General features: G+C 39.9%; 1 protein-coding gene across 1 annotated transcript; it reads left to right on the forward strand.

Annotated features, from left to right (window-relative positions):
• Positions 1-555: 555 nt before the first annotated feature.
• On the forward strand, positions 556-13,439 carry strip1 (striatin interacting protein 1). Its single transcript, XM_085161016.1, has 20 exons — positions 556-809; positions 2,775-2,844; positions 2,942-3,016; positions 3,111-3,245; positions 3,342-3,462; positions 3,790-3,965; positions 4,049-4,176; positions 4,293-4,475; positions 4,937-5,157; positions 5,285-5,350; positions 5,446-5,509; positions 5,622-5,693; positions 6,094-6,168; positions 6,543-6,640; positions 6,997-7,123; positions 9,940-10,040; positions 10,162-10,228; positions 10,322-10,426; positions 10,534-10,738; positions 12,048-13,439. Exons 1-20 carry the CDS (start codon positions 699-701, stop codon positions 12,293-12,295), a joined length of 2,448 nt encoding a protein of 815 aa, XP_085017142.1. The 5' UTR covers positions 556-698; the 3' UTR covers positions 12,296-13,439.
• Positions 13,440-13,560: the final 121 nt, after the last annotated feature.

Here is a 13,560-nt window from a genome sequence, read left to right on the forward strand (position 1 = left end):
TGATGGTTACAGTTGTGATTAGATTTTTACATCTACCCATCATGGGCATGAATGACGCAGCAATTTGGGGCTTTTAATGATATCCTGTGAACAAGCCTATGCTTGTAGAGAATACATCTTTAATGGCTTTACAAAACAAAAACTGGTTGCACAAGCTTGGGATTTTCTCTAATCCACACAGGGTCAAAATATTATCGTCCCTTAGTAAGTTGCACTTCGACCATGCATGCACCGTGATAAAGTGAATGCAAACATCTGACCACAACTTCATCCACAATTTACAATAAATGCGAATTATATATTTTCTTTAATTAAAACTGTTTTGGAGGATTTTAAACATCTTTAGATGTTTATCCATCACGTAGAAGAGAAGTTTCTGAGTAGTCCCGCATGAATTCTACAGTAGCTACGGCAGATCCTAAATACAGAAGCAGAGTTGTGAACTTTCTTCATCCTGAATGAGTCCTGCAGCAGATGTCAGGCTCTGCTCCGACTTCTGATCTCATCATCATAGCGTCAGTTCGGGATTGAGGTCTGAAGAGGCAGAGAAAAATTCATTTCAAAAATAATTCTACACAACCGCACCTCGGGCCTCTGCTGCGGACCTTCGGACAAGATTCTGCGGATGCGCTTACGCGAGTCCGACAGTCGGACTCGCATTTCTCATCTCGCGAGAGTTCACTGCGCCCCCAAAAATTATGGACGTCGGTGGAAACGGTAGTGGGCTACCTGTAAACAATAAGCAGAGAGCTATGCTACCTAACAAAACCAGGGGCGAATTTACCCGCAATCAAAGAAAAGATTCAGAGGTACATATCCAGATGTTTATGGTTGATTTCCAGCGTGTTTTTTTTTTTTTTTTTAGCTAAAGAGACGAGGCCTTTCCTGCTGCTAGTGTAAAGTTAGCTAGCTCTGTCATTGTAGCACAATTAGTATTTCTAACATGATTCGGGAGTTAAGAGCAGCAAACGACCTTTATTACGGTGTTTGTACGTGTACCTAGCTGTACGGTGTTCCGTTTGTTTTCCGGTGTTAACACATTGAAAAGCGAGCAGGAGACGGCTAGCTGACGTTAGCCGGCTACAGGCCAGGCTTGTGTATGTGTCAGGAACCTAATGACCTGTTGAAAACTGATTGTTTAGGTCCTTGTTAACGCATTTAATCTTTCTAATGCGACAGTCGGTTATTACAGTGTAATTTTACTGTATATATGCAAAATTGGTCACTCATTTGTGTGATGTTTAAAGAAAAAAAGCTGAGTGTTTCCGTGTAGTGGTTTAAATAGCCACTGGAGACAGTCATGGTAGCACTGATTCTTGAAGAGGTGTATTATTTCCAGTCTTTTCTTAAAAGTAGGCTCACAGTGGCAATAGTAAATCCTCCTGTCTTTAGTTGTAATGCTTCATGATGGCAGCTTCAGTGTGTTACTGTTACTTTCAGTGTTGCAGCTGGTACACATGATATTGTTATTGATTCATAAACTTTATATTACGAATCAGAGACTACATTAACTAGTCTGAAATGTAAATTATAGAATAAGCGATTATAGAGTTGTCAGTAACAGATGCTCAAATACAAGTTTATTACTACTATTGGTACAGCCTTGTAACAAACAGTGCCCAAAGCGGTTTATGTAACCAAAATATAGTGAGGTGTTAAAGTAACGGACATCAGCTGTGCACGGTGTTTATGGACAACTGAAAACATAATTGACTGAGTGTGACAGAACTAAGTAACCCAACAAACCAACAGCGTCATGATGAAACTTTCCAAAGAGAGTAAGCAGACTGAAAGTGGAGGTTTTATAACCTTCACCACTCCCACCACTCAGGTGCACCCAGTCTTAAACAGGACATAGTGCTATTACAACAGTGTTTGATTGCATCTTATTTTTTACTTTGTGCTCCTGAACTACTTCGAACAGTATTGCTTGCTGTTGCCAACTGGATGTTTTTATACCTTTATACCTTATACCGTACTTTATAGGCACGTATAAAGTGGATAACGTGCCTGATTAATATATATATATATATATATATATATATATATATATATATATATATATATATATGTATATATATATATATATATATATGTTAAAAGATTTTAACTTTTGTTAGAGAGTAGCTGCCAGCACAGAGGAGTGTTTCACCTGTAGCTAAATACTAAAATGTGGTGAAATGCAGCTAAATGCATTGACTCAAGTACTCTACAAAGGAGGATCATAGTGATTATGATGCACTGCTGTAGATAAAACAACCCAACAAAATGTATAAGCTGAACCTCAAACAGTGTTATCAGCAGTAAAAAGCCTCAAACGACATTAATGCGGGAGAAATATTAATCCAACAGTAAAATACTAATGGGGAACATTTTTACTACACACTTGAAGTACAACTTGCTGGCTTACATGTGTTAACGTAAGTGGGCTTTTAATCCAGAAGGTTTCCTAGTCAAATTTATTTTTTGATATTGTAAATTGTCAAAATGCTACTTCCACCACTTTCTCTTAGCGAGAGTCACTTGAACATTTTGGTGCTTTGACTCTTGATGATGTTGTTGCTGTTGTTATGGAGAGTTTTGGAAAGGAAATTAAACACTACTAACTAAATACCACCACGTATTAAATGAGAAAACAGTTTTTTATGTGCTTGTGTGTAGAGTTTGGGTAATGTGACTTCTTAACATCAGTCGGATGTGATTAAATTGGATTAATTACATTTTTTTTGTATCTAGTAGCTCTCTTTCTAACCTCTGCGGTGTGTTGTGCACAGGGGCAGTCTGAGTCTCCAGATCTGGAGTTTGAATATTCGGACACAGATAAGTGGGCTGCAGAGCTGTCAGGTACGTGTGTGTAAGTGTGTGTGTGTCACACTTTAAGAACCTGTAACCACCTAATAATGTGTTCAAATTACTTATAAACTCTTCATGTGTCTTGCAGAGCTTTACAGTTATACTGAAGAACCAGAGTTCGCTCTTAATAGGAAGTGCTTTGAAGAGGAATTCAGAGTTCATGGTAAGCACTCAGAATATACATACACAGCCATACAAATAAAAGATGAAGCAAGTATGCATCTTAGTTTATTTTCTTCACCTCTGCTGTGCCTTAGTGTCTGATAAGAAGTGGACAGAGCTCGATGAAGCTCAGCACAGAGCTCACGCTATGCGCCTGTTGGACAGTCTTGAAGTCACTGCCCGGGAGAAGAGGCTGAAGGTTGCTAGAGCCATTCTCTACATGGCTCAGGGTCAGTCCATCACACATTTCCATGATTTCAAGTTAACTAGAAAATAGTTTGTCTTCATGTACTTCATGTACTGTCTTCTTTTTTTTCTGTTTTTAGGAACCTTTGCTGAGTGCAGCTCTGAGGTGGAGGTACAGCACTGGATGAGATACAACATATTTCTGCTGCTCGATGTGGGGACCTTCTCTGCTCTGGTGGAACTGCTCAACATGGAGATTGAGTATGCTCTCCATCAATTTTTTAGCCTTGCAGAAGTAAATGCCAATTAAAAACAAAACAAAACAAAGAAGCAATTTTTTCCTACCACATAGCTTTCTGGAAGCATTTATTGATGTCCAAAGGTGCCATAAATCAGTCAGCATGCAATTTTACTTTAAATTTAGGACGGGGGAAACACATTATTTGTCTGTTGGTTTTTTGTTTGTTTGTTTTTATTGTTTTTGTTTTTTAAACTAATGAATTCACTCAGAATAAAAAAGAAGAATCACTGGTTGTCTGTGGTAGACTTCAGGTTAACCAGCTTCCTGGTGTGCTGTCTGTGTTTCAGTAACAGTGCTGCCTGCAGCAGCGCTGTCAGGAAACCAGCCATCTCCCTGGCTGACAGCACAGATCTCAGGGTGCTGCTTAACATCATGTACATGATGGTGGAAACCATCCAACAGGACGACCCAGCCGACAAGCCCGAATGGAAAACCATCAAGGAGACCTTCAGGACAGAACTGGGTAAATTTCATCAGAGTAGCTGAAGACTCGTTGAGGTTATGTGCAGAATCAGCCTTGTAAATGAACCTGCTTCTCTGATCCAGGATCTCCTCTCTTCAACAACGAGCCCATTTCCGTTATGCTCTTTGGTATGGTTACCAAATTCTGCAGCGGTCATGCGCCTCACTTTCCCATGAAGAAAGTTTTGTTGCTGTTGTGGAAGAGCATACTGGTGAGAGACTCAAACATCAGCCTTTCACAGAGATACTGATATCCCAAAGAGTTTATCTTCATTTTCCTCCTAAATCCCATCTTATCTTCCAAAAACCTTCCTGTCTTCTGTTTCAGTTCACACTCGGAGGGTTTGAGCGGCTGCAGAGCATAAAGGTCCGTAAGAGAGAGGAACTGGGTCTCCCTCCTCTCCCAGAGGACAGCATCCGAGTCATTCGCAGCATGAGAGCAGCTTCTCCTCCTGCATCTGCATCTGACCTCATTGAGCAACAACAAAAGCGGGCACGTCGTGAACACAAGGTAGTTATAGCTGCTACCATCAGGTTAAAGCCAGCTATAAGCAAAACACCTCAAAGTGGACTGTTATTCCAAATGCTCGTTACATGAACAGGGGAGCAGTGCTCTCGCAAACCTGTATTGGTGTGTACGATGGACTGTGTGCAGCAGCACACATGTTACAGCACCAATTCCCTCTTTGTGCAAACAAAACTGACAAATCCAGGAACACGAGCACGAGCGAGGAAAAGATGACTGCAGTCCAAAAACAGCTAAATAAAGACATTATTATAATTAATAATAATAATGATGATGTTTTTTTAGAGCACCAGCTTGTATTATTGTTTCACTTAGACAACGAGCCTTCTGCTTATAATGTATTCATGCAATAATTCTCTGCATTCAGAGGCTTCACAGATGTAATACTTGAGTAATTTTAGTATTTGCTTTGGTCTAGTTGTAATTATCTTGTAACTCAAACACAGGCGCTGATAAAACAGGATAACCTTGATGCATTCAATGAAAAGGATCCTTACAAGGCGGATGACTCACGAGAAGATGAAGATGACAATGATGACAATGATAACTCTATAGAAGCAGAAACTTTCCCTCTAGAGCGGGACGAGGTGATGCCTCCACCTATTCCTCATCCTCCATCGGAGAGGGTGTCCTTCCCAAAAGGTCTGCCGTGGGCTCCTAAAGTCAGGTACTGCTCAGTCTCACCAAACAGCAATGCTGAACTGTAATGATGCCTGTTAGTTCCTCCTTTATATCCACAAATATACAATTAAGACTTTTTTTTGTTATTGATGTTACTGTTTTTGCTCCAACAGGGAAAAAGATATTGAAAACTTCCTAGAATCAAGTAGAAGTAAATTCATTGGTTACACTCTTGGAAGGTAGTGTTTTCCTCATTTTTTTATGAGATGACAGTTAGCTTTTGTGCAGAAATATTGACATGTTAAGAACTGTTTATTTTGTGCACACATTACAGTGATACAGATACAGTGGTTGGATTACCCAGGCCAATTCACGAGAGCATCAAGACCTTAAAGCAGGTATTGCAGTATTTTGCACTGTACTTCATTAGGGATATTGAAGCATGGCTTAATTTCACACACCTGAAGTGTTCCTGAACCTTAATTTATTAAATGCTATCTTATTTTTCAGCACAAGTATGTCTCTATAGCTGAACTACAGATCACAAAGGAGGAGGAATTTCAGAAAACCCCTCTATCTGGCGTAAGTATAAACAGATACAGCTTTATTAAAAGGAGATCTGTCGTGGTACCTCTCATTAGACTTCACTAAGGTTGGTTGGCATGGTTACTCAGTTCAGAATAGTCCTTTTTTATCATATAATGAGCCTTGGTGCAGCCTCTTAGTTCATCTTCTATCTGAAACACAACTTTGTTCATTCATATCGTACACATCCAGCAGCAGAAACAAATTGCCTGACGCCTATCTGAAGCCTTTTGCACATACACTGACCTCATAATTTTAAAGTCTGGCCATGCAGAAATTATTCTCACATAATAGCTTAATAGGTCCATTTTAATTATTCAGTTAAAGAAAAACACACAAAGTAAATTCTTCAACTTGACGTCTCTTGTTTTGTGTTTTTCTTCTTTCTTGTCGTCAGGGGGAAGAGGAAGTGGAGATGTGTGCCACCGAGCTGCTTTACCAGGGGATTCTGCCCAGTTTGCCTCAATACATGGTTAGTATTGTATGGTTTATATTGTGCTACTGTGGGACTACTCATACTACAGCTGTGGTAGAGTCATAAAAAGGCTTTAAAACCTGTAATTCTGTGTGAAAGCAACAACAGAGCAGGGTCTGCTCAGGGATGGCGATAAAGACTATTACACAAATACTCTATTGCAGCACTTGTGTAAAGTGTTGTGTCACAGATCAGTGGTGTGCTGTTAGTTATGCTAAAGCATTTCATTAGATTTTACAAATTATACCCTGCATACATTTGAAGTAAATAAATAATAAAAATAAATAAAACTCCAAGATTTAGAAACCTCAGCGTTGGCAGGCTGGATTTAAAGTGTTTAAATCACTCCATCATGCTTGGTCTCTCTGTAGATTGCTCTGCTGAAGATCCTGCTCGCTGCTGCTCCGACATCCAAAGCTAAAACCGACTCCATTAATATACTGGCAGACGTGCTGCCGGAGGAGATGCCGTAAGTGCCTTGAAAAGCCTGCCAGTTTCTTATCCACTGTGCCATTATGTGATAAAGAGGGAACATATGCTAACCGAGAGACATTTCCATTATCTAATGTACTCACATTTAAGGGTGAGTACAGGTTTTCAGGTCATGCACACTTGTACATACAGAGCTGCAACTGGTTTCACGCTTGTTTTTTTTTTTTAAACAAGGAGATGTGGTTTATCGGCAGGTTATTTTACCTGAGCATGTTTGAGAACAGTAGACTCTAAGATTGCTACGTTCTGATTTACAGGCAGGTGTTAGTTTTTACCTGCGAGCAGAACAGACTGAGGGTTATCTGACCTGATCTCTTCTGTCTGACCCTGCAGGACCACAGTGCTGCAAAGCATGAAACTTGGTGTTGATGTGAATCGGCACAAAGAGATCATTGTGAAAGCCATCTCTGCAATTCTGCTGCTTCTCCTGAAACACTTCAAACTCAACCACATCTACCAGGTGCGCACCCCACACGCCTGTTTAACGTTGCACATTGTTATTATTCCAGTTTAAATAATAATTTTGAATCACATCAAATATCAAAACATGGTAATAGAGATAAAACAGATTCACTCCCCTTCACGCTGCAGCAGGTTTAGTTTAACTTACGTTTATTTATTTACAGCCTTGATTAAAAAAAAGTGACCAAAAATTATTTGCACGTCTCTTAAACTAAATTCTGTCCACTGTAGAACACAGAAAACATATCAAATATTTAAACTGAGACATTTTACTTGTGCATGAAAAGTATTAGTGGACACACTAAGAAAAGTCTAGAAAAGTAGGAAAGCAGAAACTGCTGGAGGTACATTTTACAACTAATTAGGTTAACTGACAACAGGTCATTAATGTGATTGGGTATAAAAAGAACATCTTAGAGAGGCAGAGTTTATCAGAAGTAAAGATGGGCAGAGGTTAACCAATCTGCAAAAAACTGCATGTACAAATTGTGGAAAAAGTTCTGAAAAAGTTCAACATAAAACTGTGAAGAGGACTATCTCATCATCTACAGTACATAATATCCAAAGATTCAGACCATCTGGAGGAATCTCTGTGCGCAAGGGATGAGGCTGATAGTCAGTACTGGATGGCTGTGATCTTTGGGTCCTCAGGCATTGCTGCATTAAAAGCAGCCATGATGCTGTCAAGGAAACCTCATGGGCTCAGGAGCACATCCAGAAATTGTTGTCTGTAAACAGAGTTCACGGTGCCATCTGAAAATCTAGGTTGAAGCCTGATCAGGCAAAGATGAAGCCATAAGTGGACATGATCCAGAAACACTTCTGTCTTCTCTGGTGCTGGCTTCTTTAGATTGACATACGCTCCACGTCTGTTTCGTGGAAGGAAAACTAAGACGCTAAACTGCAAACTGCAGCTATTAAAACTAGAGATGGACCAATCCGATATTACGTATCGGTATCGGTCCGATACTGACCCAAATTCCTGGATCAGATATTGGCGAATAATAAAAAATATAATCCGATCCATTAAATATCAAAAAAGCACCTCACAAAACTTGCTACACGGCATAACCCGGCTCATAACCATAGCACGTTGCAGCAGTGTGCTCATGTGATAGAGCGGTTGTGTGCTACCAAACCAGCATTTCATCTCCGAGGAAGTTTTCCCAGAGAGAAGTAAAGCAAGTGTGTAAGTTCATCTCTGAATGTTTGTAAAGCATTCCAGCGTTAAGCTTAACAACCGATATATGGAGCGACTGCCTCTCTCTCTCTCTCCTGCTCCTACTTCAAACGTGAAACTGATCAATGATCAGCTGATCGGCTTTTCTGTCGCAAGTCCGTCTCTTTTGTTTGTTTTTGGCCCACTTTGCACCAGAAAGAGGAAACCAGCGGCTGAACAACAGCAGCACGTTTAAGCTTGATAAGCTGTTGTTAGAATTTATTTAATATTACTTTCTACACCAGGATTTTTTTCTACGTAGCTGACGGCTGGTAACTGTGCAGGGGCGGATCTAGCAAAGTTTAGCCAGGGGGGCCGATAGGGCATGAACAGGGAAAAGGGGGCACAAAGACATACTTTTCTTTCTTATTCTCATTTAAAATCTCTAGCTTTTAATAAATAATTATCTGACTCTTACACCCAAAGTTTTAATCTGATGTAAAATATATATATAAGTCCATTACTGTATATAGTAACTGTTAATTCTAATATACCCTAGTAAGCTATAGTACTTTTTCCTTTGGGAAGATACCATCTCTGCAGTCTGCAATTTTGTTGAAGAAAGATGTTGAATCTATTTAATTATTCTTGAAAAATAATTTATTTCTTTATTTATTTTTGATTACATCGATTAAGCATCATGAGGTGGGGGGTGGTTCCCTATTTTTTTTGCTGGGAGTTTGCAACCCTATTAGTTAGGTTGCTTAATATTTCTGCTAAGTACTCTTTAAAATACCAGAATAGGAAGGATGGAGTAGGTTTAAGTTTATTAGATTAGTATTGCTGAACTATGAAATATTTTGGGCGCAGTGTATTTTTTACATACAGGTATAACAGAATAGCTTTAGTGTTGTTATTTATTTAAACTTGAGTATAAACTTATACAAAATGCAGCAAGATATTAACAAAAACGTTTTATTGATTAAAAAACACACTATATCGGATTCATATCGGTGTCGGCAGATATCCAAATTTATGATATTGGTATCGGTATCGGACATAAAAAAGTGGTATCGTGCCATCTCTAATTAAAACAGCATGGATTCATAGTAGAAGAGTCTGGGTGCTGAACTGACCTGCCTGCAGTCCAGATTATTTACCAACTAAACAACTCAAAAACAAAAGATAGCACAAAAAAGACCCAGGACTGCTGAGCAGGTAGAGTCATTTCTTCTTCCAAAAGTCCAGCAGCTGGTTTCCTCAGTTCCTCCTATCAAACTCAAAACAAGCTAATAATTTTCCTAAAATGGTAAATTTATTGTCAGTTTAAACGTTTAATATGCTTTCTGTGTTCTGAATAAAATCTGGGCTTATGAGGTTTTTGGGTCATTGCATTTTGTTTTTATTAAGTTTTAAAACAGGGAATTGGGTTAAAAAATAGTCTTAAAAAATCCACTTAAATAAAAAAAGGCAAGTTTCTTCTTTTCTTAAACTTAAATAAATCCTAGATTGTTTTCAGAGTTGAACAGTTGTTGTGTTAATCGTGTGTTCAGTAGTAACCAAAATACAAACTACATACATGTACTGATATAAAAATTAATGCTTGTGTAACTGCTGTCTCTGTGTGTGTGTGTGTATGTGTGTGGTGTTCATAGTTTGAGTACATGGCTCAGCACTTGGTGTTTGCCAACTGCATCCCCCTCATTCTCAAGTTCTTCAACCAGAACATTATGTCTTACATCACAGCTAAGAACAGGTACTTTCAGTGTGGCGTTACATAACAAAGTCATGATTTCTGTTTGCAGTGCGCATCAATAAACTAAATGTACATGACTCTGTATTTCACTACATTGACTTTACTTTTTTCTTCCTCAAAGCATTTCAGTACTCGACTTTCCGTACTGTGTGGTGCACGAGCTCCCAGAGTTAACCGCAGAGAGCTTGGTAATTTTACCCCCCTTGTTTCTGTTGTTTTGTTGTTGTTGACACGTGACTGTAGGATTTGGATGTTTACTGTGGACGATTTCTTTGTTACAGGAAGCGGGAGACAACAATCAGTTTTGCTGGAGGAATCTGTTTTCCTGTATTAACCTGCTGAGGATCCTCAACAAACTGACCAAATGGAAGCACTCCAGAACAATGGTGAGAGGACGTCACGCCACATTTGCTGTGACACACGAATCACGTATGAAAAGACAGGATATAACTCTCTACTTTGATTTTTTTTTTCCCTTGTTATTTTCTGCCAGATGCTGGTCGTGTTTAAGTCGGCACCCATCCTGAAAAGGGCGCTGAAGGTCAAGCAGGCAATGATGCAGCTGTATGTCCTCAAGCTGCTCAAAGTGCAAACAAAATACCTCGGACGTCAGTGGAGGAAGAGCAACATGAAGACCATGTCTGCCATCTACCAGAAGGTCCGACATCGCCTGAATGACGACTGGGCATACGGAAACGGTGAGAGGAAAATCTGAACAGCTTTCGTGCAGAATGTACAACACTACACACAAACATAGGACAGCATTATTCAAGTATCATTCTAGAAAAAGTGGGGAGCAGGTGATATTTGAACACCATAAAATCCTTTTTATATTCAGAGAACCAGTCAAACCTGGAAGATTCTAGAAACATTGCTCAGAGATTTTGGTCCATGTTGACATGACAGCGTCACACAGTGGCTCCACAGTAATGATGTGAATCTCCCGGTCCACCACATCCCAGAGGTGCTGTGTTGGATTGTAAATAAAGAAATCTGGTGACTGTGGAGGCCATTTGAATTCAGTGAACTCATAGTCATGTTCAAGAAACCAGTTTTAGATTTATGACATCGGTATGCTGTCCTGCTTTAAGCAACAATTGAAAGATGGACACTACATGTGTATTGTTGCTGTTGATGGACAGCAACAACACCATCCTTTACACCACTGCTGTGGTGTTTAAAGGATGCACAGTTTGGTACTATGGGTTCCAAACTGTGCCAAGAAAATATTCCCCACGCCAGCACCACCAGCAGCAGTCTGAATTGTTGATAAAAGCACGATGCTGTTTATGGCAGATTGCAATAGTACCATCTGAAAATTGAATCATCAGACCAGCAGTTTCTCCAGCCTTCTGTTGTCCAATGTTGGTGACCCTGTGGAAACTGTAGCCTCAGTTTCCCTTTCTTAGTTGACAGTAGTGACACCTGGTCTAGTCTTCTGCTGCTGTTGCACATTTTCTTCATGGTTCAGTGTGTTGAACATTCAGAGATGCTCTTCTGCATACCTTGGCTGTCATGAGGGGTTACTTGAGTCACTGTTGCCTTTCTATGAGCTCAAAGAAGTCTGGCCATTCTTCTTTGACCTCTGACCTCTAAGAGAACTGCTGCTCACTGGAGATTTTCTCTTTTTTTTTGGACCATTCTCTGTAAACCCTGCTACGTGATTGGCTGATTAGATGTGTGTTAACGAGCAGTTAGACAGCAAATAAAGTAGCCAGTGAGTGTGCATTTAATAAATGTCATGAGTGCCGCAGACTGACTGAGGTGAGACAGCTGGTGTGTGAGTGAAAGATGAGCTGTAGATTCAAAGTGTTTCGTTATTCTCAGATTAGTCGTCTGTTCGCTGCATGAATGTTTCATGTGTTTGTCGCCTTTATGAGACAAACCTGCTGTTTTGTTTTTATGTCCTAATGGAGATCAGGATTTGTGGGCTGCTGCAGATTGCTGTTACGCTCAGAGCAGACAAAATCCACTAACTTCCAGTGACTGTTTGTTTTGTGTGAGCAGATCTGGACGCTCGTCCGTGGGACTTCCAGGCCGAGGAGTGCGCTCTACGAGCCAACATCGAGCGCTTCAACAGCCGCCGCTACGACAAGAGCCACAGCAATCCCGACTTCCTGCCTGTGGACAACTGTCTGCAAAGTGTTCTGGGCCAACGAGTGGACCTGCCCGAGGACTTCCAAATGAACTACGACCTTTGGCTGGAGAGGGAAGTCTTCTCCAAACCTATTTCCTGGGAAGAACTGCTACAGTGAGACTCGACCACCGTCAACATTCTTGTAGTTTATTCTTGTTTTGTTTTTTTTAAACAGTTTCAGCCAGGTGTCCAGATGAAGCACCACCAGTGCTCTCACTGATCAACAGAACTCTTCTCTGAACAGAACATTATGTTACACATTCTGTATAGACTGAAGGTGACGGATGGATTTTATTCTCAGTTTCCAGCATGGAGGAGTGTTGTCGGGGGTCCTGCTAAATGCTTTTGGTGTTTGAACTTTTCCCTTTTGAGAAATTTTGCATTGTTATGATTTCTGTGTAGTTTTTAGCCAAAAAAAAGATCATCCTTTTGTACTTAGGTTCTCTGAGACTTCTCTTGCCTCGTTCCCAGTTTTTTAATGAAATAGCTGATAATGACCTCAGTGCTAAAACTCCATTTGCAGACTTGAACTCTGCTCCTTCTTTACATTACAGATATTTCCTCTGTGTGCCTCTTACCTGCTACTGTAGGTTCGCAACTCACCAGGAAGCACTACATGACCACACTTTCACTTTTAAGTTTAAATCGAGTATTCATTTTAGGTATTAAGTGTTAGGCCAGGCTCAGCACAGTGAATACGTGAATAAAACATTCCTCGTTCCATCTCACGAGTTCTTCATCTTCAGAGAGATGGAAGGAAAGGTCAGGATTTCTTTATGTACACTCATGATAGTCGGATCATTGCTCCTTTAACAGTTGGACCTTTTTGTTGCCCTGCTGGATTTTCAGGATGATATCATATCTGTTTTGCCTGACTAAGTGCTTTTTGCTCTGGGACCATCAATGAGGCTGAATGGACATTAAAATCCCAGTCTAGACAAAAAACAAACAAACAAGAAGCTCGTCAGCATCTTCATCTTCTTTGCTTGTGATAGAAAAGAGTGTTTCTGGTCTCATAAATGTGGTTCTTGTTGCCTGGTTTTATTCATCAGACGGCTGTTTTTGAACAGAAGGGTACAACTGAATTTAAATTGCCAGTTACAGAACTGTTATACTTCTACATCTTTTTCAGATATTAGTTTCTTTGTTTTTATTTAAACATTCAGGAAATGAAAGTACATGTAAATTACAAAGCTTATTTATCACTGCTTTTCTTTGTTTTATGTTTACCTAAATACTGTAATAAAGACATTCATGTTGGATTTATTTGTCCTTTCTGAAGGTTGTTGTTTACATTTGTCTGGTCTTTGAGATTCAAACAGCCAGTGTGGAGGAGACACGGACTCCGCCTTCCTTTTCACAAGAATTTCAAAAGTTTTAAGT

This window comes from Neolamprologus multifasciatus, chromosome 5 (genome assembly GCF_963576455.1).
Source record: "Neolamprologus multifasciatus chromosome 5, fNeoMul1.2, whole genome shotgun sequence".
In the NCBI taxonomy this organism is placed as follows: Eukaryota; Metazoa; Chordata; class Actinopteri; order Cichliformes; family Cichlidae; genus Neolamprologus; species Neolamprologus multifasciatus.

Coding starts and splice junctions, on each gene's coding strand:
- strip1 (XM_085161016.1), top strand. CDS start 699: ATGGACGTCGGTGGAAACGGTAGTGGGCTACCTGTAAACAATAAGCAG. Junction 4,177..4,292: donor TGTTGTGGAAGAGCATACTG/GTGAGAGACTCA, acceptor CTTCTGTTTCAG/TTCACACTCGGAGGGTTTGA. Junction 10,041..10,161: donor TACATCACAGCTAAGAACAG/GTACTTTCAGTG, acceptor TCTTCCTCAAAG/CATTTCAGTACTCGACTTTC.